We start from the raw sequence: 24056 nt of genomic DNA, 5'->3' as shown, positions 1-24056 counted from the left end.
CTCTCTCTGCCTCTCCTCTCTCTGTGTAACTCTGCCTTTCAAATAAATAAATAAATATTTTATAAAACAAGTATTTACAAACAATCCTATAATTAAGGTATTTGATTTAATAACTGCATTATGATCTTCTAAAGATAAAAAAATCATGATTTATGTTCTACAGTTCCTACTTTTACTTGCCATTTTAGCTAATTTTTATTAATTATATTTGATTTTTATTCTGTGACCTACATTTAAAAATATTAACAATTTTATTTTTTAACAATTAAAAAATTGAAGTGCATGTTTTGGTTATGGGGCCTTTTTCTGAACTTGCTGGACTTGTCTATTTGGTGCAAGAAAACATTGTCAGGAGCGCTATTCACTTGCCGTGGTGTGAGGAAGGAAGATTTTTTAAAAACACAAACCTCAGCCGGCGCCGCGGCTCAATAGGCTAATCCTCCGCCTAGCGGCGCCGGCACACCGGGTTCTAGTCCCGGTCGGGGCGCCGGATTCTGTCCCGGTTGCCCCTCTTCCAGGCCAGCCCTCTGCTGTGGCCAGGGAGTGCAGTGGAGGATGGCCCAGGTGCTTGGGCCCTGCACCCCATGGGAGACCAGGAAAAGCACCTGGCTCCTGGCTCCTGCCATCGGATCAGCGCGGTGCGCCGGCCGCAGCGCGCCGACCGCGGCGGCCATTGGAGGGTGAACCAACGGCAAAGGAAGACCTTTCTCTCTGTCTCTCTCTCTCACTGTCCACTCTGCCTGTCAAAAAAAAAAAAAAAAAAAAAAAAAAACAAAAAACACACAAACCTCCAAGGCATTTTCAAAAAATTCCGAGGTCAGCATAAGGAGGTCCCGTCTTCTTTCAAGCATGGAGACCAGGCCTGTCCACGCTTCGCCCAGGGTCTGGGCCATGGCGTCGTAGACCTGACTCTGATCTTTGTTCTCTTCAGCTGTCTTGTCTGCTTCCTGCAAGAGTTCCCAGACTCGATCTTCCAAAGCCTAAGTTCAGGAGGGGAAAAAAAAAAAAAGACAAAAGAGTATTACTGAATGTAAGAAGCCAGGATCCCATTTTATTTATTTTTAAAAGATTATTTATTTATTTATTTATTTGAAAGGCAGTGTGAGAGAGAGACAGAGATCTCCCACCCACTGGCTCACAACCCGAATGACCACAATAGCCAGGAGCCAGGAGCCAGGAGCTCCATCTGGATGTCCCAAGTGGGTGGCAGAAACCCAAGTACTTCGGCCACCATCCATCCACTGCCTTCCCAAGCACATTAGCAGGAAGCTGGATTGGCAGTGAAGGAGCTTGGACTCAAAGCAGTGCTCCAGTATGGGATGCGAACAGCCCAAGTGGATGCTTAACCCACTGCAGCACAAAACTTGCTCCACCGAGGTCCCATTTTTAAACACTTGGATATTTGAAAATGTGTATGGCCTTCCAAGGTCTGGGAGAGAGCTATAAACACGAACTTCCAGGCAGACGGAGGGAGCCATGTGTATTGTGGCAAACTAGGGAGCAAACCAAGATAAAAGGATTCACATCTGAACATGATTCAGACACTGGACGGGTTTATCAAAGATTATCTCTACATTCCAGGGGCAAAGAATAGTGTGTTGATCTCACATCATAAGAAATAAGAAAACTAACTGGAACACATCCAGAAGAGTGATTTAGGAAAAAAAAGTGGAAAGAAATGAACCCAGTAAAATTTACTTTTTTCTAAGTAATTGCCATTAATTGTTAGAGTGCCTGTGAAACTTAATATAAATATTAAGAATCCTTATATAGACAATATTCATAATATAGAAATTTGAATACTTATAACCAATATTATATATCATTTGAAAATAATAAACAGGAGGCAGCATTGTAGTACAGTGGGTAAATCCACCCTCTGCAATGCCAGCATCCCATGTAGGCCCCAGTTTTTGGGATCCAGCTGCCCCACTTCTGAACTAGCTCCCTGCTAATGTCCTGAGAAAACAGCAGAAGATGGTCCAAGTGTTTGGGCCCCTGCACCCACACGGGAGACAGGGATGAAGCTCGGGGCTCCTGGCTTTAGTCTGGACTAACCCCAGCTGTTGCAGCCATTTGGAAGTGAACCAGCAGATGGAAGATCTTTCTCCCTCTTTGTAACTCTGAATTTCAAATAAATAACCTGAAAGACTCAAATTGGGTTCTTGGTTCCTGGCTTCAGCTTGGTTTAGTTCTGGCTGTTCCATTTGGGAATTAACCAGTAGATAGAAGAGATCTCTCAGTGTCAGTCTGTCTGTCTCTGGTTTTCAAATAAATAAAAATAAAACACATCAACTAAAAGAGGACAATTTGAGGATGTCCTTTTTAAAAATAAATTAGGAATGAATAACAAAAAGAATGCATAATACAATAAATCAATTAGAACACTTTAAAGAATAATTCTAAGATCGAATATAGAATAAAACAAGAGACTGCTGAGAAAAAAAATGAAGTTATTACATTTAAAAATTTAAGGTATGTTCATATACATAAATTTTTTAAAACAAAATTTTTAAACAAATAAAAACTTTATTTTTAAAAATTTATTTATTTGAAAGTCAGGGTTACAGAGAGAGAGAGGAGAGGCAGAGAGATCTTCCTTCTGCTGGTTCACTCCCCAAATGGGCACCACAGCCAGGGGTCAGGAGCTTCATCCAGATCTCCCACAACTTGGATGCAAGCACTTGGTTCATCTTCTGCTGCTTTTCCATTCACAGCAGCAGGGAGCCAGACTCAAAGCAGAGCAGCCAGGCCTGGAACTAGTGCCCACATGGGATGCCAGCACTGCAGACGGCAACTTAACCCGCTTAGCCACAGCGCCAGCCCCACAAACATGTTTTGTTTTAAGATTTATTTATTTATTTGGAAGGCAGAGTTACAGAGAGGCAGAGGCAGAGAGAAACAGAGAAGTCTTCATTCTGCTGGTTCACTCCCCAATTGGCCACAATGGCTAGACCTGGGCTGATCTGAAGCCAGGAGCTCCTTCTGAGTCTCCCACGTAGGTGTAGGGGTGCAAGGACTTGGGCCATCTTTCACTGCTTTCCCAGACCACAGCAGAGAGCTGGATCAGACGTGGAATGGCCAGGATGCAAACTGGCACCTGTATGGGATACTGGCACTGCAGGGGGCAGCTTTACCCACTAAGCCACAGTGCCAGCCCCTTTTAATTGTATTTTAGAAAAAAGTTTTAAAGCAGACTTATCTTTTATTTTTATTTTCCACAAACTTTTTGAAGTACCCTCATACAAAGCAAAATGCATACCATTAAATAATTTTGTATTAAAAAAAGAAAAAAAGAGGCCAGCGCCACGGCTCACTAGGCTAATCCTCCACCTGCAGCACCAGTACCCCGGGTTCTAGTCCCAGTTGGGGCACCGGATTCTGTCCCAGTTGCTCTTCTTCCAGTCCAGCTCTCTGCTGTGGCCCGGGAGGGCAGTGGAGGATGGCCCAAGTGCTTGGGCCCTGTACCCGCATGGGAGACCAGGAGGAAGTGCCTGGTTCCTGGCTTCGGATTGGCGCAGCGTGCCGGTTGTAGCAGCCATATGGGGGGTGAACCAATGGAAGGAAGACCTTTATCTCTGTCTCTCTAACTCTGCCTGCCCCAGAAAAAAAAAAAAAGAATTAAATATTCAAGTTTATGGGAAAATTATAAATTATAAAACAAAAATTGAGGGGATGAATTTATCAAATACAAAACCAGAAATTAGAAAATTTGAGGATAATCTCTGAAATGATTTTTTAAATATGAAAACATCTGACAGATGCTAATGAAAATGACAGAGTAGATAGTCCTAAGGGCCCATCCTTTAACAGTAACATAAAAAAAAAAAAAACACCGTCAACTTTGTCAGAACTCTGGAAGGTAACCAAAGGTTTACAGCAACCAAGTGAACACTGAGCATGAAACAGTAACTTAGAAACAACAGGAGAGCTTTGAGTTTTCCTTCCTTGCCTTTGCCTGCCTCTGCCTGGCTTCTACAGGGACTGTTAGATTGAATAAGAAAAATAAAACCCAACCACACATTGTCCACAGGACTTTCAATGCAAGGGCAGAGATAGAACGAAAGTCGACAGACAGGGACAGATGGTGAGGTGCTGAAACGTCAGTTCGCTTGATATCATCACATGTATCACCTCAATACATATATCTTAAATATAGACAAAGTTTATTTGTCAATCACACCTCAATGAAACTCAGGGGGGAATAGTTCATGAATGAAGATATATACCATGCTAAAACTAATCCAAACAGAGTAGCTATATTAATTCCAGGCAGAGCTAATTTCAGAGCAAGGAATATTATTTCCCATTACCTAATGATAAAAAGGCCAATTTTCGTGGAGACATAATAATCCTAAATGTATATGAGCTTAATGACAGGGTCAACACATGTGACGCAAAAACTTAAATAACTACAAGGAGAAATAGACAAGTTTACTTTAGTAGTTGTAGACTTCACACTGCTCTAGCAATTTTCAACATATCCAGACAGAAAATTATTAAAAATAAATGATTAACACCAATTAACTGGGCCTAATTGATGCTAATACTAATAATAAAAGAATATACAAAGAGAAGAAAAATATAAGGATTTTAAAATTCTAAGATAATTCATTCACATGACAAATAGTGTAGTACAAACTGAAAGTACGTGCCGGCGCTGTGGCATAGCAGGTAAAGCCACCGCCTGCAGTGCCGGCATCCCATATGGGCACCAGTTCGAGTCCTGGCTGCTCCACTTCTTATCCAGCTCTCTGCTATGGCCTGGGATTGCAGTAGAAGATGGGCCAAGTCCTTAGGCCCCTGCACCCACGTGGGAGACCTGGAAGAAGCTCCTGGCTCCGGATTGGCATAGCTCCGGCCATTGCGGCCAGTTGGGGAGTAAACCAGTGGATGGAAGACCTCTCTCTCTCTCTCTCTCTCTCTCTGCCTCGGTCTTGGTCTCGGTCTCGGTCTCTCCTTCTGTGTGTAACTCTTTCAAGTAAAATAAATAAATCTTTTTAAAAAAACTAAAACTAGAAGAATTTGATAATTCTATGGCACAGATGCAGGAGAGAATAAGGAATGATGGGAAATGAATTCATTCTTTGGAAAACAGGTAAACAAACTTCCAGTGACATTTCTGATATTTGATACAGAGGCAGTACGATAAATCTGAAAATTGACTATATCTGTATTGTCTTTGGGAGACCATTTCTACACAGAGCCCTCTAAACCTTATTAAACACATGTAAAATTGTTCTTCTAATACCATCCTTTCCCTACTGAGGTGACACTTTATAAATGAGTGATGTAGAATTTTTAGGGACAGACAGCTTGAAGAACTACAATTCCCACTTCCAATACTTCCTTGGGACTCTCTCATGACCTTCAATATGAACTATAAAATCTTCTATTCATTTCAAACTCAAGGCCAGAACGTTCTTGAAGCTCCTGGGTTTAATTCAGTGCAAGCTGCACTTGGGATTTCCTCCACGACAGCAAGTAGACATTCTGCTTTGAGGATCTGCAGAAAAATTTCTGCTGCAAATACTTTCAGACTTTTAGATCCCTCTTGGGGTTCTGAGATCAGGGGCCAGGTACAGTCCAACACTGCTAGGGTCTTACAAAAACCATCTGAAATATTGGACAAGACAGAGATTCAAGGAGAAAATAACTAGGGAGGATTTACAGATCCGGGGTATTTCTCAGCCAATCCAGAATCTCAGAACAACGACCACTTAATGTGTGCTTCCAGTGAAATTCTGGAAGCAGAGCATGACCTGAACATAAACTGGACTCTGCCTCCAGGTGTGGCAACTGTCACACTTGGATCTCTGTGATAATTCTTCTCCAAGGCTGGCAGAGATGGAAGGAATGTCACTTGGTCCTTCTAGTGGTTGTTAGTATTTGCCCTGTTCCATTTCATCCTATTCACCAGTCTTTCCCTTCTGAACCTAGTTCTCACTCATATGCTGCGGGCATTCAAGAAACACTGTTTCATTTTAATGCCCATTGCTGAGACATTTTATGGAGACACCCTCGTTCTTCTCCCTTCACCTAGAAGATCAAGGTGTATCCATTAGGCAGCCTGAAGCACAAATGTAAGTCATGTACAGGGCTGGAAGGCAAAACACCCTCTGCACACTAGTGATAATCTCAAGTCTCTGAGGGAAACCCAGGAGACCAAGTCCTCTCTCTCTTTTTTTTTTTTTTTTTTTTTTTTTTGACAGGCAGAGTGGACAGTGAGAGAGAGACAGAGAGAGAAAGGTCTTCCTTTGCCGTTGGTTCACCCTCCAATGGCCGCCGCGGCCGGTGCGCTGCAGCCGGCGCACCGCGCTGATCCGATGGCAGGAGCCAGGTGCTTCTCCTGGTCTCCCATGGGGTGCAGGGCCCAAGCACTTGGGCCATCCTCCACTGCACTCCCTGGCCACAGCAGAGAGCTGGCCTGGAAGAGGGGCAACCGGGACAGAATCCGGCGCCCCGACCGGGACTAGAACCTGGTGTGCCGGCACCGCTAGGGGGAGGATTAGCCTAGTGAGCCGCGGAGCCGGCCCCTCTCTTATTCTTGTTTAACACTCCAGCACTTGTCACGGGTTTCCAAACATGTTGAAGCATTGTCGCAATGTGGTTGTGGGGGTGAGATGTGGATGATGAAGGATTGTCCCACCAAATGAGGACCGCTGACTGCCTGGCACACAGCAGAGGCTCAACCAGTGGTTAAAATCCTTTCACTGTATTTCACAAGCAGTGAGAGTGAGAGGAGACTCCAGAGGTCAAGTGTTCCCATCTTGCGTTAACCTGAGAAAGCTTCTGACAAAACTGGAGCAACGGAACCTTCCACCACTATCAGAATAACTTCATTAGGCTGACCAGAATCTGCCCCCTCATTTCCCAGACTGCCACGACCTCCCAGGTTTCCAACTGTGCAACACCCCTGATGACACCCCCCAAGTCCTCTAGTTCTCTCACTTCTTATTTAGACCTTAAGAGTTCAGAAATGTCATAGGAATGACACCTCATGAAAATTAAAAACAAGCAAACTTGGGGATACAATTTTGGGCACTTGCAGAAACCTGGTGCTACTCCTCCACTCCATCTCCTCTCAGCCACCAACAGCTCTATATAGATTTCTATGCTATATGGAGAGAAACAGCTCTTCCTAATGGGAGACCATCAAAAGCCATGAGTTAAGACAAGTTAGTGTATGAAAACACAAAGTGGGGGAGCTCATTTTATCATGTCTTATTTATCAATTTAGTAATAATACTCTTATTATAAATAAGAATAGTCGGGTAGTGAATTATGAGTGAAAAATTTACGTGTTATCCTGAGTGTACTTATCACATCTTCAATCAACAGAAACCTCAAGAAAGTATCCCACTTGAGTGGAAGGAGGAGTACTCTATTTTCCATTAAAGCTGAAACCAAAGTGTCACTTGTTCAAATACAACAGTTCTCAATGACTCTTGGGGTTCAGAGATAACACCTAATGGAAGCTGAAGTTATTCATAAATGTATTCGTGCATCCATCTCACTCATTCAGTGAAAAGTTCCAAGCACCTCTTCATCAAGTAGTACAGATTTAGTCATAGGTTATCTTTTCCTTTCTTCTTTGCTTCAGCCTTTTTGGAAAGACAGAGAAACCAAGGGAAACACAGAGATACATAAAGAGACAGAGAGACAGATTGATGCCAAGAGATCTCTAAGCCACTGCTTCACTACCCAGATGGCCACAAAAGCCAGGGTTGGGTCAGACTGAGGTCTGGAGCCTGGAAAACAATCTGAGCCTCCCACATGGCTGGCAGAGACTCAGATTCCAAGCATCTGGAATTGGGAGCAGAGTCTGGACTCAAACCCAGGCATTACAATAGGTCCCCAAGTGGTGTAGGGTTTTTTTTTCATGAGTTTATTTATTTGAAAGGTAGAGTTTGAGGAGGGAGGTGGGAGACAGAGAGAGAGGCCTTCCATCCACTGGTTCACTCCCCAAATGGCCGCAATGGCCGGAGCTGTGCTGATCTGAAGCCAGGAGCCAGGAGCTTCCTCTGGGTCTCCCACATGGGTGCAGGGGCCCAAACACTTGAGCCAACTTCTCCTGCTTTCCCAGGCTGTAGACAGAGAGCTGGATCAGAAGTGGAGCAGCCAGGACACAAGCCAGCACCCATGTGGGATGGTGATGCTGCAGGTGAGGGCTTAGCCTACTAGGCCACAGTGCCATCCTCCCAAGTGGTGATTTAACGGATACAATAAACAGCTTCTCTTAGCTTTTTCTTAATACCCATCCACATATCAGCTCCCTCCAGATTGATTTGTCCCTTCATCCTACAGAAATATTCTTACATATGTCCACACAGATTCCCAGCTGTCAGTGCCAATAACCTTCCCTGCCTCCCTCAGTCTTTCTCTTTCCTCTCCCTGTCAATCTTTCAAATGAATAAATCAATCTTTTTTCCAAAAAAAAAAAAAAAGATGGTAATAGCTTCAGGTGGGAAAAAATGACAGGGTTGAAACAAAAAGATCAGAAGAGAAGGTACAAGGAGACGGAGCGATGTGCTGGATAGCAAAGCAACTACAAATCAGAAAATTCCAGGAAGCAAAGGCAGAAACAGTGCAATAACAAAGCCAGCAAGCCAGAGATCATTCTAGAGTTTGATGGAAGAAGCCTGAAGCCGGACAGGACAGTGCAATAGATGGGATGAAGCTCCAGAAAGCTTTGCAAATACTGAGCAGGATACAGCTCCCAAACAGAGGGCTTGGCATTCTTGTGAAATCACAGTAATGTGACCTATATCCCACCAGGACATTTAAGGGAACTATTATCAAACAATTAGATAATTTGATCAATGCATTCAGCCAATCTGGAGAGTGGGATAAGGCTCTTTTTTGGCTTTGTGCTTGTTTCTGGATGGACTTGCCCTGATATTTTCACCTATTTTAATGTCTATTAATAGTTAAAACTTTTTTTTCTTCTCAGCAGATAGAGTTTGCTAAGAAATATGTTGCACTAATGTTCTGTGTTTGATGTATAAAGTTGATATATTCAGGCCAACAGAAAATCACGCACATCGAGTTGTTTCCCCAGTGGTAGAGATGAATTTGCCTTGACTGCCCACATTACAAAGTAGTTAACAGTAAGTCTCCACTCTGATGCAGGGTACACAATGTAATCAGCAATGAAGAACCAGACTCTGGGGATCACATTCCTGATATGCTACTACAGTAGCTCTGCATATTACTTTTTCTCACTAAGTCACAGCCTATTATCTTATAAAGAGGACAGGACACTGCATGTTAATCCAAGGCCTGAGCTTACCCATGTATGTGATTTATCTATGGATAACCATAAAAAGATAATTATCACAAGGAAAATATAGAGCATAGCAAAGAATCTTTGTTTCAAATTTCCCTGAATAAAAGCCAGCTTCTTGATTTGATTTCATTGGAATATCTTGAGATATCACTCGATAATAATTATTTTGAACATTATGGGCACTGCAGTTGGAAGTTCAATGGTATCAGCTTCTGATTACTTTATAGGATCTTGGTAGATGGCAAACTACCCCCTTGAGAAGAAAACATTGAAATTTTCCTATGAGAATTTTCCAAGTGTGAATCAATTACCACTCTGTGAGATACAGTGAGGGGACACCTGCAACCATGCCAGACATTAACTAGATGCCTTCTAAGGCCCAATCTAACTCCATGTTTCGACTATAAAATAATCCATAAATTTACTAAACATTCACTGAGGGCTTGCCATTTACAAGGAGGAACTAAGATATAAACTTTTTATGCAAAATACTTCATTTTCTCTAATGAGTATTTGATATGAGTATTTAAAATGAGAAGCGGGGTTAGTGAGAGGCTTATAATATTTAAGAACTTACTGAAATACAAGAATAAAATGACTGTTTCCACTGTTAAAGAAATGCAATTCTTCCTCACTTGAGAGGGCATAATTCATTTTTGCCATTGAAGAATGATTTTTCTCCCTTTCTTAGACATATAAATGCTGATGGGAAACATAAGCCACTAGGATGGACTTGTAGGCTTTTTTTCTTTTCTTCTTTATTGCCAATACAATAACCCTGTTCCCTCTGTCAGCAGAGTCCCTGTTTTTCATGAGAAGCCCATGGCCGTTTGATTTGGGGAAGAGCCAACAGCCCCTCACTTATTGACAGGGAAAGGAGATAACTTGGGGCTAGTCCATCAGAACTGTCCAATCTGTTGTAGATGAGTTGATGGCTCAATGATGAAAATGTGACAGATTCAAGGATGGACAATGATCCAGTGACCAAAGCTTGGAAAACAAGATTCCATCAGATTCTTTTTTGTTGAGGCCACCTGGAAAGATTCCATTAACCAGAGTTACTAAGTTGGTGAGTTGAGAGCCAGGTTTAGGTGACTGGAGGTAACCTACTGCCACGTGTCGGGAATTTGTCCAGGAGTGGACTGACAGAGCTTGACAGCACTGCTAGCCTTCCTTCCCGGATCAGGCTCACCTGTACCCATTCCTCCTACTCACACAAGTAAACACATTCAGAATGCAATCCACATTTTCTCCTGGCTTCCCCCAAATGGAATTAATACATATGTGAAACAAATTAAAATCTTAAAATCAACTCTGCTAATGACTTGATGGTTAACAAAAGAACTCTCCCCTGAGAAACATCACTATTTAGCTGCGTTAATAGACTTGCCACACTGGAATATGGGTTTTGAAAAGTGGACTGTCCACCCTAAAGATCGGTCCTGTTTCCCCAACGTGCCCTATATGTCTAAGTAAGATGTTCATTTTAAGCAGTTGAGAGTCCGAAGTAAAAGATTTTTTAAAAAATTATTTAATGTCTAGCAAGAGTCTTGGTTTTGACATGCACTAATGAAATGTCAACGAATGATTATTTATTCAGTAATACTTCTTTTGCCAAGCAAGAAGATATAATGTTTCAAATCATTTATTTCTGAACATTTTAAAAATAAAAGTCATGGGATGACTGTCAAGTTTAGCCTCAAATGATTTTTCCTATCTCCATTATTTAATATGTCTGGATTAACTACCGTTATTACCTTCACATGTTATCACTTAGATTATCTGCCATTATCGCACGGTAATGACTGATTCAGAAAGAGGACCAGGGAATCGCCTATAAAGTCTCAGAGTGATGGTGTTCACAAGGTGATGATGTCATCTTCTATGTTCTATTATCTCTCTAGAGCAGATATTCTATCAAAAGAGTGAAAGTAACAGAATTGCTGAAAAGTGAACAAACAGCTGGGCTGTAGGCTATCTGGGATGTTTATGTTAATGGATCAGTATTGCTGGTACACTTTGGCCAAACAAAAACTCAGAATCACACTGCTAGCATGTCTGCTAACATTTGGGCTAAGCAATGTCCGTGCATTGGTCAAGCATTTGAGGAGCTGTAGGCCTTATTTTTTGATACTTTCCAAGGACACAAAAAGACATGGCAAAAAATTTGATATGGCTGCCTGAGTAACGAGGCTGATGGGATCAATGCCCAAGGCATTTGGCAGGGCGCTCTTAGGCACTGATCGGTCCCCAGTCCTTTGCGAAGACCTCGGCAGTTCAATCCTTCCTGCCATGCCACAGGGTAGCGTCCCCGAACCACGGGGAGCGAAATGGCTGCACCAGCGCCACCTATGGGAGATTTTGGAAAACTCTCCAGTCCCTAATCTCTCCTGAGGATTCTGACTCAATAATAGGTTTGGAGAGAAAATAAAAAACAAAAAACCTGGGGCTCTATTTCTCTTAAAAGTCTTCATTCTGATGTACAACCATGTTTTAGAATCACGTCGTGCATATCTATGGAGAGAAAATCGGGCACTGATGCATAAGTGAAATATTAGGACATTCAAAAGCCAAAATATCACTTCACACAGGCTTACCAGAGTACATGAACAATCTCCCCTTTGCAGTTGTCCTTTGAACTCTTGGCATTTTTCTATGTAAAATTCTGATAAAAAGGACAAACCAGGTTACTCCCCTCCTCGCACTGTCAGAGATTCTTGGTCAGCCCCCAGATAAAGAGAAGCCTTCTGTGGCCCACCTGACTACAGCCTGGCCACTGCCTACTCGTCGATCCTGTCTTCCTCACAACCCTTTTCCCGATCTCCTTCTCCCTAGCCCAGCGTCACACTGTGCCAACTACTTGGTGCTCTTCTGACGATCCCCATCGGGTAGGTGCTGGGGCCTTCCTACGAGCCCCGTGCTTGTTCAAGCTGCCTTCCCACCTCCTAGACGCGGCAAGCACTCCCTTATGAAGACGGCCCCGATCTCCTCCTACACCCTTCTTTTCCCCAGAATCACACTTTCTGTGGGTTTCTAGTGAATCCCTTACACACTTACTGGACTTCCTTGTGTAAGTGTCCATCTCTGAAGCCCAAACTTAGTTGTTTCTTTTGTTTTTTTTTGTTTTGTTTTGTTTTTTTTGGGGTTTTTTGTTTTTGTTTTTGTTTTTTTTTTGACAGGCAGAGTGGACAGTGAGAGAGAGAGAGACAGAGAGAAAGGTCTTCCTTTTGCCGTTGGTTCACCCTCCAATGGCCGCCACGGTCGGCGCGCTGCAGCCGGCGCACCGTGCTGATCCGAAGCCAGGAGCCAGGTACTTCTCCTGGTCTCCCATGGGGTGCAGGGCCCAAGGACTTGGGCCATCCTCCACTGCACTCCCTGGCCACAGCAGAGAGCTGGCCTGGAAGAGGGGCAACCGGGACAGAATCCGGCACCCCGACCAGGACTAGAACCCGGTGTGCTGGCACCGCAAGGCGGAGGATTAGCCTAGTGAGCCGCGGCGCCAGCCCCAAACTTAGTTTTAAATAGTTCTTTCCACTCCATCCACATAAAAAACCAAAACTACATAAAAAAATGTACACACATCTGGAGGGAGGATGGGAAAGAAAAACATGGAACAACATTAACAGAAAGTAATGTGGGTAGAGGATTTCTGTAGGTTTGAAAATTTTCAAAATATAAAATTGCAACCAATGGCCCAGCTTCGTCTAAGCTTCTAGAGTGACAGGAGTCACATCGTACTTGTTTCCTTGCACCGAATGCACCCATTGACACACAGTATGGTTTCATTCACTGTTGAATGAGTAGGAGGAATGACACATTACTATCTTGACAGCTTTTGATGAATGAGCAAGAATGAGCTCATTTCTTATTCCACTGGTTAATTTCTAGGAAGCGGAAAACAGGATGAGTTCAGCTGCGATTTGGAAGGAAAGCACTGGCATTGTGGTAGTGGTCAGGTCTAGGTTAGCTGCTGAGAGTCCACGTTGCTAACGGGTGTAAGGTGCTACATACGGTGAAGCGTGGGTGAATTTGCACCCATGCAAATGACAGGTATAAAATATATTTCCTATGCTGTGCCCTAGGCTTCAAGGATTTTTTTTTTTATTTTAGTGGGAATAAGGAGAGATTTGCACACAAATGTCAGTTTATTCATCTGAAGTCTCAATTTTCACATAGCCGAAATAATGATAAATTTTAACTTATTAATGAAAAATTATAACTTAGAAATGATAAATTATAACAGACTTTCTGAGTTTTATCAGTTACTTTGGGCTTTCTAATAATTGTTTAGGACAAAAGTAAGTGCAAACAACTGACCTATTAGTCCAAATTTCCCCACACATCTTACTTTTCTGGTTTGTATTGAAGTTGACTTTTGCAAAACAAATCTTAACCGTAGTTGTATTGCTTTGTGCCAAGGGGCCATGTCACTCCATGGTAAACTGGAGAAACTGGCAGATGAGCTTCCGCCCTCACACCTGAATGGAGGAGGAGATGTTTGCATGGGTGTGACTGAGTGGGAGCAGCATCTGCCCCTGACTACCGGGGGTTGAGCACACTGGGTCCCAGTTCCGGTCGTCTCTGTGTTCTTCCTTAGACCCTCACTCCCTGCCACCTCCTGCAGAGGATTATAGGATAATAATGCCTCCTCTTCTCTTTGGCGCTGTCTTTAAACTTGCAAAAAGTGGCAGGTTACACAAAATACCATAAAGAAATATTAGACACCATCTGAAGTACAAAAACACTCTTCTGACCTGTTTTCAAAATCTAAAAAAAATCGATTTTTGTCCTTACTTTGAAGGAAAAAAAAAGACATTTTCAGACATAAAAAAATCCATTCTCAAGTTGAAGGGGCCTCAGGGCAGTCACCAAATAAAACACTTAGATTAATTGACAGTGGCAGTAATAACGTTTTTTAGAGTCGGTTGTTTAACAGGACAAAATGGAATCCTCAGTTTACAGTGTAACAGACTTGGTGTTGACAATGAGAGATGGAATTTCTAAGACAAGCAACCCATGAAAGATGGCTTGCCTCAGGACTCGGTCAAGGCCAGCTTCGTTTAAGTTTTCTTCTCCTACTTGGTTAGTCATTAAACTTGGGAAAGTATTTTAGAACTGAGAAAAAGACATTCTGCCTAACATCATAAAGCTGCTTATTGAGAGAGATGCCAAAAGGCACTATTTTCCCCTTTGGTTCCAAAAGGATAAGGAGCCAAGGCTGTTCTGTGAAACTTGAAAAATGCACTCTGTCTTTTTAAGTGTGACTTTGAAATCGCCAGTTTTAAGTGTCGCATATTTTATGGACACTGCGCCACCTCAGCAGCCACATGGCGCTTGGGAAAGATTGAGGGCTTTCTCTTCAGTGGAGCATTAAATGGTCCCCTGAATAGCAATTTTCTAAAAGAGCAAATAGCTGCAGGATATCCTGATGTCACAGCCCACCTGTAACAGGTGGAAGTCTAGCTTATAAAAGTAACTTTAGTTTTACCACGAGAGGGAAGGTAATTAATTTAGGATATTAAAACAGAAGACAAAAATCATGGGAAATTTTGAGAATGATAAAGTATTCAGTGTATTATTTTCATCCGTCTCTTGCACACCACAGTGAGGATTTGTTGTAGCTCTCACTAAGCTTTTTAACCAGACTCCTCCACGCTTTGACTCAGCATAGCCAAACCCTGTGAGCCTTGGAGTCCCAGCTCAAATGCTGCTTCTTCCATGCACCCTTCCACCTACCCCAGCCAAAAGCGATCCCTCCTTCCTAGGGCACCTCTGTCACGCTTTCTACTACTCTAGTTCGTGTGTCACATTAGTAGAATTCTGACTCAGCAAGTTTTACATTCTGTGGATTAAAATCTGTGGCATAGTAGGCTAAGCCTCCACCTGCGGCGCAAGCATCCCATATAGGCACTGGTTTGAGTCCCAGCTGCTCCTCTTCTGATTCAGCTCTCTGCTATGGCTTGGAAAAGCAGTAGCAGATGGCCCAAGCACTTAGGCCCCTGCACCTGTGTGGGAGATCCAGAGGAAGCTCTTGGCTCCTGGCTTCAGATTGGCCCAGCTCCACTGATTTGAAGAGTGAACCAAGAGATGGAAGATCTATCTGCTCTGTCTCTCCCTCTATCTGGCTGTAATTCTGCCTCTCAAATAAATAAATCTTTAAAAACAAAAAAAAAGCAAGGTGAGAGTAAGGACTGCCTTACTCATTGCTTTATTTCCTAAAGGGAAGCATATGCGATCTTCTTAAAATTCAAGATGAAGTTACCACAGGAGGTAAATAGCCATCAATCAATCAATAAGAGGTAATACCAGTATCTTAAAATTCATACCCTGAGAAGATAGGCCATTAAGCATTTTTTAGAAAATAATTCCCTGCTAATGCAAACCCTGGGGACAGCAGTGCAAGTAATTCGGTTCCTTGCACTGATACAGGAGACCTGGATTGCATTTGGCCGCAGCCTCAGCTCCACCCTGGCTGCGGTGGGAATTTCCAAAGCTAACCACGGATGGGCGTTCTCTCTCTCTCCTTGTCTCTCTGCCTCTCAGATATATTTTTTAAATTGTTTAAAACAAATGTTTTAAAACCTAAGAATCCAATTTCCATTTCATTATGTCTGTGGCGCCCCATAGCCCTAAGTTCAGAACATTGTGCTTTGTCATATGTGGATTCAAAAATATACTTGTGTACAGTGAGCCAATGTTACAACATAAGTCAACAGTCTGATTGACCCTAACACCTGATACAAGTCCAAATATGTAATCCATGTCTCAAATACCATATCATCTTGACAGCTTTAAGAAAATATACTGATGGTATCCATTATTGATAAGCAAAGCACCTGTATTTAAAAAAAAAAATCGAATAACCACTATTTCACATGAGGGGTCTTCAGAAAGTTCACAAAATTTCACATTATAAAAAAACTGCAGGGACTTCCATTTTTTTGTGTCTGTGCCACACTAATCTTTTCATTCCATTTTCCACAAACTTTTGAAGTGCTGTTGTATGCAGAAGACTAATGAAAATAGAGATGCATCCATCCTATCAACTCCAAGGCTTTACTGTTACACACTTACAGTGCGCAACACTGCACATCTCTTCTGCCAATAATTCCAATTTAATTACATATTTATTTCATACAGAAAAACTTTCATCAGTGTTCACGTAGTCAAAGCTACATGTAAACAATTTTATCTTCTCTTCCCTCTTTACCTCATACCCTGTCTCATGTAAAAAGCAAAATAACTATTTTATAGTAGGATATTATGCTTTAATAATTAATATTGACTTTAAAAGTTGAAGCCATATAGTTTAAATACACCAGTATAACTCTTAGTCTATGTCAAGGTGTCGGGAAGACCATTCAAATAGAAAAGATATGAGAAAATCATTTCATGCCCATTAGCAATGAAGACTTCGTGATTACTAGCACTTATGATCCAAAATGTGCAATAGAAAACAAGTGCATGTTTCAAATCCAAGTGCTCTTACTTTGTTCTCCCATTCAACCATCTAAGGAGCATCAGAGTTAAAATTGGAAAGCACTTACCCTTTCTATCAAGTATGTGACACCTCTATACACACACACCCCAGGGTGCCACAGTGCTCCTCTGAGCCCATCAGCCTGACACCAGCCAGGGATCTAAACCGCACAAGAGAATCCTCTGTGCTGGCACTGGGCCCGGCTTTGGTGCATCTTCCACCTTGGAGGCCAAGGGAGCCTCGTCATTTGCTGTGATGGCAAAGCCCTTGTCACAGGATTAGGAGTGCAGTATAGACCACTCAAGGCTTCAGTGTGCAGCGTGTGCCAGGAAGCTGCAGCAGCCAACACGGTGAAGGTACAGTGGCAAAGAGTGTTCGTCAGAGTGTGAGTGCCAGCGCAGCCTGTTCCCAGAGCTGAGCAAGGCCCTTCACCTGAGACTGCGTTCCCTCCCCTGTGGCGTTGTTCTGACCTAGCTGTTAGACTGGTATTTTGCGAAACCATCCAGTGGTGTCACCCAGTGAAGGCCAAGTTCATGATGTTCCTAAGGCTCCAACACGTCCTAATGGCAGCCTGAGTGAGCCATGCACACTGATGAGATTAAGCAAATCTGTGGGATCTTTCATGATTACAGGGAAGTGGAGTGAGCGTTGATATTCCTGATCAGTCCTTTCTCACATACTGCTAAAGCCAACAACTTTACTAACAGGAAATAGTTATTATAACTTGAAGACTTTGTTTCTTTTAAAAAGCATCACTGAGCCTCAGTGAAACCAAGGCTGAGAAAGGCTTTAGGGTCAAGAAAGTGGAGTATAAGGAGAGTCGATCCAGTTGGCAAAATGCAGGACAGCGAAGTGCTTGTTCTACATTTTATATTTGAATAAAGAATAATTGCTCGATACCTTCAAATGATGACCCTCTACTGGTGAGATATGTAGCGTGAGAAACTGGATGGGAAGGACAGGATAAGTGAGCGCAAGAGGGCTAAGCTAAGTGTCACTGAAGACTCCACCAGCAGAAGCTCTGTTGTTCCTACCTGTGGGATCTCACACAATCACCAGGTCTCAGGTTCCACATCTAGAAAATGGGCATAATATGGTTTCCCTCACAGTACTGTTACAAGAATGAGATGAGGTGATGGAGGCAAAGTGCTTACCCAGTGCCTGGTACTGTTCAATCTTCAATAAAGAGGTAGTAACTGTTCGAATCAATGTCATTGTTAATGGTAGCAAAAGTATAAGGCAGTGGTGAGCTAGCTGGGTCAATTCTTTGCAAATCACATTTCCTTTTATGGGCATATTTATGGTTTTATTTCTAAATCAACATGTCTGATACCCTTCTCTGCAAACCACATTTATTTAATTCTGGGTTTATGCATACTGTAAAATGACTTTTTGGTTTCAAAATATTTTTCTAATGAAAGAGAAATGAACACACCACTGCCTAATTCTAGCAATGAAAACCTATTGCACATGCCTATTCTCTGGTCTTATTACCCTGCTTTACTTGTACGGGCTGCCCCTAATCCAAACTGGCACACAAGTGACAGGACTACACGTCTGGTCGCCTTCCAGTATGAAACAGAAGCTGGGGTCAAAGAGCTGCTGACAACCCCGAGGGCCACAGCTGCCCCAAGCCTAAACGGCCTCCAACAGAAAGCTCACAACAGGGCGCCTCCATTTAATTAAGAGTTCCGTCCCCTCCGTAACTGGCAGGGGTTCCTTTGCCAAACCCAAGTTACTCACGTATCAGTGGTCCCGCTGTCTCTAGGAAACACCAGTAACATGTAATCAAAGAAAGAGATCAAATTTGAAACTACTTGGAAAATTCTGCCCATATATTGAATCAATCACTTTGGTTTAAAAAAAGAGAAGTATGGGGTTTTTTTTGAGGGTGGTCACTTTTCAAACCAGAAGCATTCATTACAGAATCATAAGGGGCTGGTGCTGTGGCGTAGCAGGTAAAGCCACCACCTGCAGTACTGGCGTCCCAGATGGGCGCCAGTTCATGTCCCGGCTGCTCCACTTCTGATCCAGCTCTATCCTATGGCCTGGGAAAGCAGTAGAAGATGGCCCAATTGCTTGGGCCCCTGAACCTGCATGGGAGACCTGGAAGAAGCTCTTGACTCCTGGTTATGGATCAGCTCAGCTCTGGCCGTTGCAGCCATCTGGGGAATGAACCAGTGGATGGAAGACCTCTCTCTCTCTGCCTCTCCTTCTCTGGGTAACTCTGACATTCAAATAAATAAATCTTAAAAAAAATCATAAAATCACAACAACCTCTACCTTGCAAGACTACAGTGTAGTCTCTGCATTATTAAGTATGCATAGAGCCAGACGTTTTCTTCTTAATTTACTGTAAAACGATTATCAAAAATATTCTTTGTGCAAAAAATGGGATTTTACAAGTTACTAGAGAACATTGGAGAAACCCTTCAAGATATTGGCACAGGCAAAGAATTTCTGGAAAAGACCTGGGAGGCACAGGCAGTCAAAGCCAAAATCAACTATTGGGATTGCATCAAATTGAGAAGTTTCTGTACTGCAAAAGAAACAGTCAGGAGAGTGAAGAGACAATCGACAGAATGGGAAAAAATATTTGCAAACTATGCAACAGATAAAGGGTTAATAACCAGAATCTACAAAGAGATCAAGAAACTCCACAAAAACAAAACCAACAACCCACTTAAGAGATGGGCCAAGGACCGCAATAGACATTTTTCAAAAGAGGAAATCCAAATGGCCAACAGGCACATGAAAAAATGTTCAAGGTCATTAGCAATCAGGGAAATGCAAATCAAAACCACAATGAGGTTTCACCTCACCCCGGTTAGAATGGCTCACATACAGAAATCTACCAACAACAGATGCTGGCGAGGATGTGGGGAAAAAGGGACACTAACCCACTGTTGGTGAGAATGCAAACTGGTCAAGCCACTATGGAAGTCAGTCTGGAGATTCCTCAGAAACCTGAAGATAACCCTACCGTTCGACCCAGCCATCCCACTCCTTGGAATTTACCCAAAGGAATTTAAATTGGCAAACAAAAAAGTAGTCTGCACCCTAATGTTTATCGCAGCACAATTCACAATAGCCAAGACCTGGAACCAACCTAAATACCCATCAACGGTAGACTGGATAAAGAAATTATGGGATATGTACTCTTTAGAATACTATACCGCAGTAAGAAACAACGAAATCCAGTCATTTGCAACAAAATGGAGGAATCTGGAACACATCATGCTGAGTGAAGTAAGCCAGTCCCAAAGGGACAAATACCATATGTTTGCCCTGATCGGTGACAATTGACTGAACACCAAAAAGGAAACCTGTTGAAGTGAAATGGACACTATGGGAAACGGTGACTTGATCAGCATAGCCCTGACTGTTAATGAATAACTTAATACATTATCCCTCTTAGTAGTTTTTTTGTCTGTTCTACTTAATATGACTGGTTTAATTCTGTAATTAATACACAGTTATTCTTAAGTGTTGAAAATTAACTGAAATGTGATCCCTGTTAAACATAAGAGTGGGAATAAGAGAGGGAAGAGAGGTATAATTTGGGACATGCTCAAGCTGACTTCCCCAAATGGTAGAGTTAGAAACATACCAGGGGATTCCAATTCAATCCCATCAAGGTGGCATGTACCAATGCCATCTCACTATTCCAAGTGATCAATTTCAGTTCACAATTGATCATAATGAAAGGACTAAGAGTCAAAGGGAGCACATAAACAAGTCTAGTACCTGCTAACACTAACCGATGGAATAAATAAAGGGGAGAGTGATCCAACATGGGAAGTGAGATACTCAGCAGACTCATAGAATGGCAGATGTCCTAAATAGCACTCTGGCCTCAGAATCAGCCCTAAAGGCATTCGGATCTGGCTGAAAAGCCCATGAGAGTATTTCAGGCATGGAAAGCCAAGACACTCTGGCAAAAGATCTCTGTGAGTGAGATCCCAGTGGAAAGAACAGGTCATCAAAGAAGGAGGTACCCTTCTCTGAAGGGAGGAGAGAACCTCCACTTTGACTAGGACCTTGTCTAAACAAGATAAGAGTCGGAGAACTCAGAGGGCTTCCATAGCCTTGGAAACTCATGACTGGAGCATAGGGAGATTACTGATGCCATAGACAGGAGTGTCAATTGGTAAAGTCAACAACAGGAGTCACTGTGCACTTACTCCTCATGTGGGATCTCTGTCCTTAATGTGCTGTACATTGAGATTTAATGCTATAACGAGTACTCAAACAATATATTTCACTTTGTGTTTCTATGGGGGTGCAAACTGTTGAAATCTTTACTTAATGCATACTGAACTGATCTTCTGTAAAAAAAAAAAAAAAAAAAGAAATTATCAATTCCCAACTTGACTCTCACTGGGATTAAACATGACAATAGGTCTGCTCTGATTTCATCATCATTTAAAAAAATCATCTATTATTTTTCACTTTATGTTTCTGTGTGGGAGCAAACTGTTGAAATCCTTACTTAATGTATACTAAGCTGATCTTCTGTATATTAAGATAATCGAAAATGAATCTTGATGTGAATGGAAGGGGAGAGGGAGTGGGAAAGGGGAGGGTTGTGGGTGGGAGGGACGGTATGGGGGGGAAGCCATTGTAATCCATAAGCTGTACTTTGGAAATTTATATTCATTAAATAAAAGTTAAAAAAAAAAGAAGGAGGTAACTTTCTCTGAAGGGAGGAGTAAACTTCCACTTTGACTAGGACCTTGTCTAAATAAGATCAAAGTCAGCAAACTCAAAAGGCTTCAAACTCAAAAGGCTTCCATAGCCTTGCCAACTCATGACAGGCCTAGGGAGATTACTGATGCCATAAACAAGAGTGTCAATTTGTTAAGTCAACAACAGGAGTCACTGTGCACTTACTCCTCTTGTAGGATCTCTGTCCATAATGTGTTGTTCAATGTGAATTAACGCTATAACTAGCACTCAAACAGTACTTTACACTTTGTGTTTCTGTGTGGGTGCAAACTGTTGAAATCTTTACTTAATATATACTAAATTGTTCTTCTGTATATAAAGATAATTGAAAATGAATCTTGATGTGAATGGAAGAGGAGAGGGAGTGGGAGATGGGAGGGTTGTGGGTGGGAGGGAAGTTATGGGAGAGGAAAAAGCAACTGTAATCCAAAAGCTGTATTTTGGAAATTTATATTTATTAAATAAAAGTTAAAAAAAGGAAAAAAATAAGGTCGGAGTTTGTGAACTCAAGAGGCTTCCATAGCCTTGGCAGCTCATGACAAGAGCCTCGGGTGATTACTGACGCCATAAACAAGAGCGTCAATTGATAAATCAACAACGGGAGTCACTGTACTCTTGCTCCCCATGTAGGATCTCTGTCCTTAATGTGTAGAACTATGCGAATTAATGGTAAAACTAGTACTCAAATAGTACTTTATACTTTGTGTATCTGTGTGGGTGAAACTGTTGAAATCTTTACTTAGTATATACCAAGTTGATCTTCTGTATATAAAGATAATTGAAAATGAATCTTGATGTGAATGGGATGGGAGAGAGAGTGGGAGATGGGATGGTTGTGGGTGGGAGGAAGGTTATAGGGGGAAAACCACTATAATCCAAAAGTTATACTTTTGAAATTTATATTTATTAAATAAAAGTTTAAAAAATTAAAAAAATGGGATTTTAAAACAGATTTCAAATGCAACCAAAAACCCGTCACATCACAACTGCTTTTCATACATGCATTTGCTTAATTTTTCTTCCTTCGCTATCTGCATATGAATAAATGATGGAATTAGAAATAATGTAGCATTGCACAGATTAGATTCCTACCAGTGGTTTCTGGTGTTTGAGGCAGTTGTCTCTGCCCTTGGACTTGCTTGGATTCACTACCTTTCCCTCCCACTTCCTGGGTCTTTATGTGACAAGAAGCAAAGTCCTGGAGGCTCATCAAGAGCCATTGTGCATTTCACTGGGAACTTGAACTCTACCCTGCATGAATAAAAAACAAAAACAGCAATGAGAATGACACATTCCCTAAGAACTGATGAAAGCCGTACATTAGGAAGTTTCTGTACCAAACAGAAGGATAAACAAACACAAGCATTAAACTAACATCTGTTCACAGGATGAAGCCAGTCCAAAAAAAGGACCGACAGTGGCTTCTGCCTTGAAGAGTGAGCTTTCTTCCCTGCCTCAGAAAATTTTCTCTCCCTCCACTTACTCCCACAACCCCATATTTCAAAGTTGACCTTAAATTCCACCTTCTGCATGAAACCACTGCAGCTAAATTAATTTTTCTCTTCCCCTGAACTTGCCTATAGTGTTTTCCCTAACAACATCTTTCATCTGGGGACTTAATAAATCATCAAGTGCCTTGATATTGTGATTTAATTGCTTCACGGGTCTCCCACGGTTATTTTCACCCTGTACGCATCATCATGATACATTTCTGGAGGTCAAGGATGCCTCTTCCATAGCTTTCACGTTCCCCGCAGTGCCAAGCACAGAGCAAGCACAGTGAACAGGGAATCCAGTGTTGTAGGGCACAGGCACCCTATTGCTAGTGTGATTTGATTGATGCAGATCCTATAAGATCTGTAGTTGCAACCTTGAGAAGAAATTACTGAATGGCCCCTTTCGGCCCTCTGAGAAGTGACTCACATGTCCTTCCAGCTCCCCTCCGTGAGCGGGACTTTAAGGTACAGCTAACAACTGGAGTGCACCCAACATACTGGGTGTGGTTAGGCACAAAGGCACAGGCCTAGAACTAGAGTCTCATCTGCACAGCTTCTTAGCCATACGGCCAAGGCAAATAATTCAACTTGTGTGCACTGCTTTCCATTAAAAATAATGATAGCAGGTGGTGTGCTTGTGCGGTGCAGAGCTTAAGAATGCTGCTTGAGGCACCTGCTCTCCACATTTAAGTGTCTGGGTTTGAGTCCCCGCTCTGCTTCCAATATGAGCTTCCTGCTAAGGCACACCCTGGGTGGCAGCAGGTGACGGATCAAGTACTTGGGTCCTTGCCACTCTCATGGGAGATGGAGGTTGAGTTTCTGGCTCTTGGCTTTGTTCTTCTGGTGCAGCATTTGGGGGAGTGAACCAGCAGATGAAAGCTCGCTCTGTGTGTGTGTGTGTGTGTGTGTGTAGCTCTGCCTTTCAAGTAAATTACAATAACAATCATTACAATGATGATTATAGCACTTCCCATGATTGAAGCCCTGTTCTAAATCCTTTTTTAAAAATGATTTTATTTATTTATTTGAGAGGAAGAGTTACAGAGGGAGAAACAGAGAGAAA

General features: G+C 42.3%; 1 protein-coding gene across 2 annotated transcripts in view; it reads right to left on the bottom strand.

The window, feature by feature from the left end:
• CCDC141 (coiled-coil domain containing 141) overlaps nt 1-24056 on the bottom strand; it is a 202735-nt gene that overhangs the window by 159347 nt on the left and 19332 nt on the right. For both annotated transcript variants that reach the window (XM_070070578.2, XM_070070581.2), the window contains exon 3: nt 789-980. In XM_070070578.2, coding sequence (XP_069926679.1) covers nt 789-980 — 192 coding nt within the window. The remainder of the gene's footprint in view (nt 1-788; nt 981-24056) is intronic.

This window comes from Oryctolagus cuniculus, chromosome 3 (assembly GCF_051225735.1).
Source record: "Oryctolagus cuniculus isolate XC-2025 breed Fujian yellow rabbit chromosome 3, ASM5122573v1, whole genome shotgun sequence".
NCBI classification, from domain to species: Eukaryota; Metazoa; Chordata; class Mammalia; order Lagomorpha; family Leporidae; genus Oryctolagus; species Oryctolagus cuniculus.
Note: the sequence above shows the minus strand (reverse complement) of the source record. Positions and strands in the feature narration are given on the sequence as shown.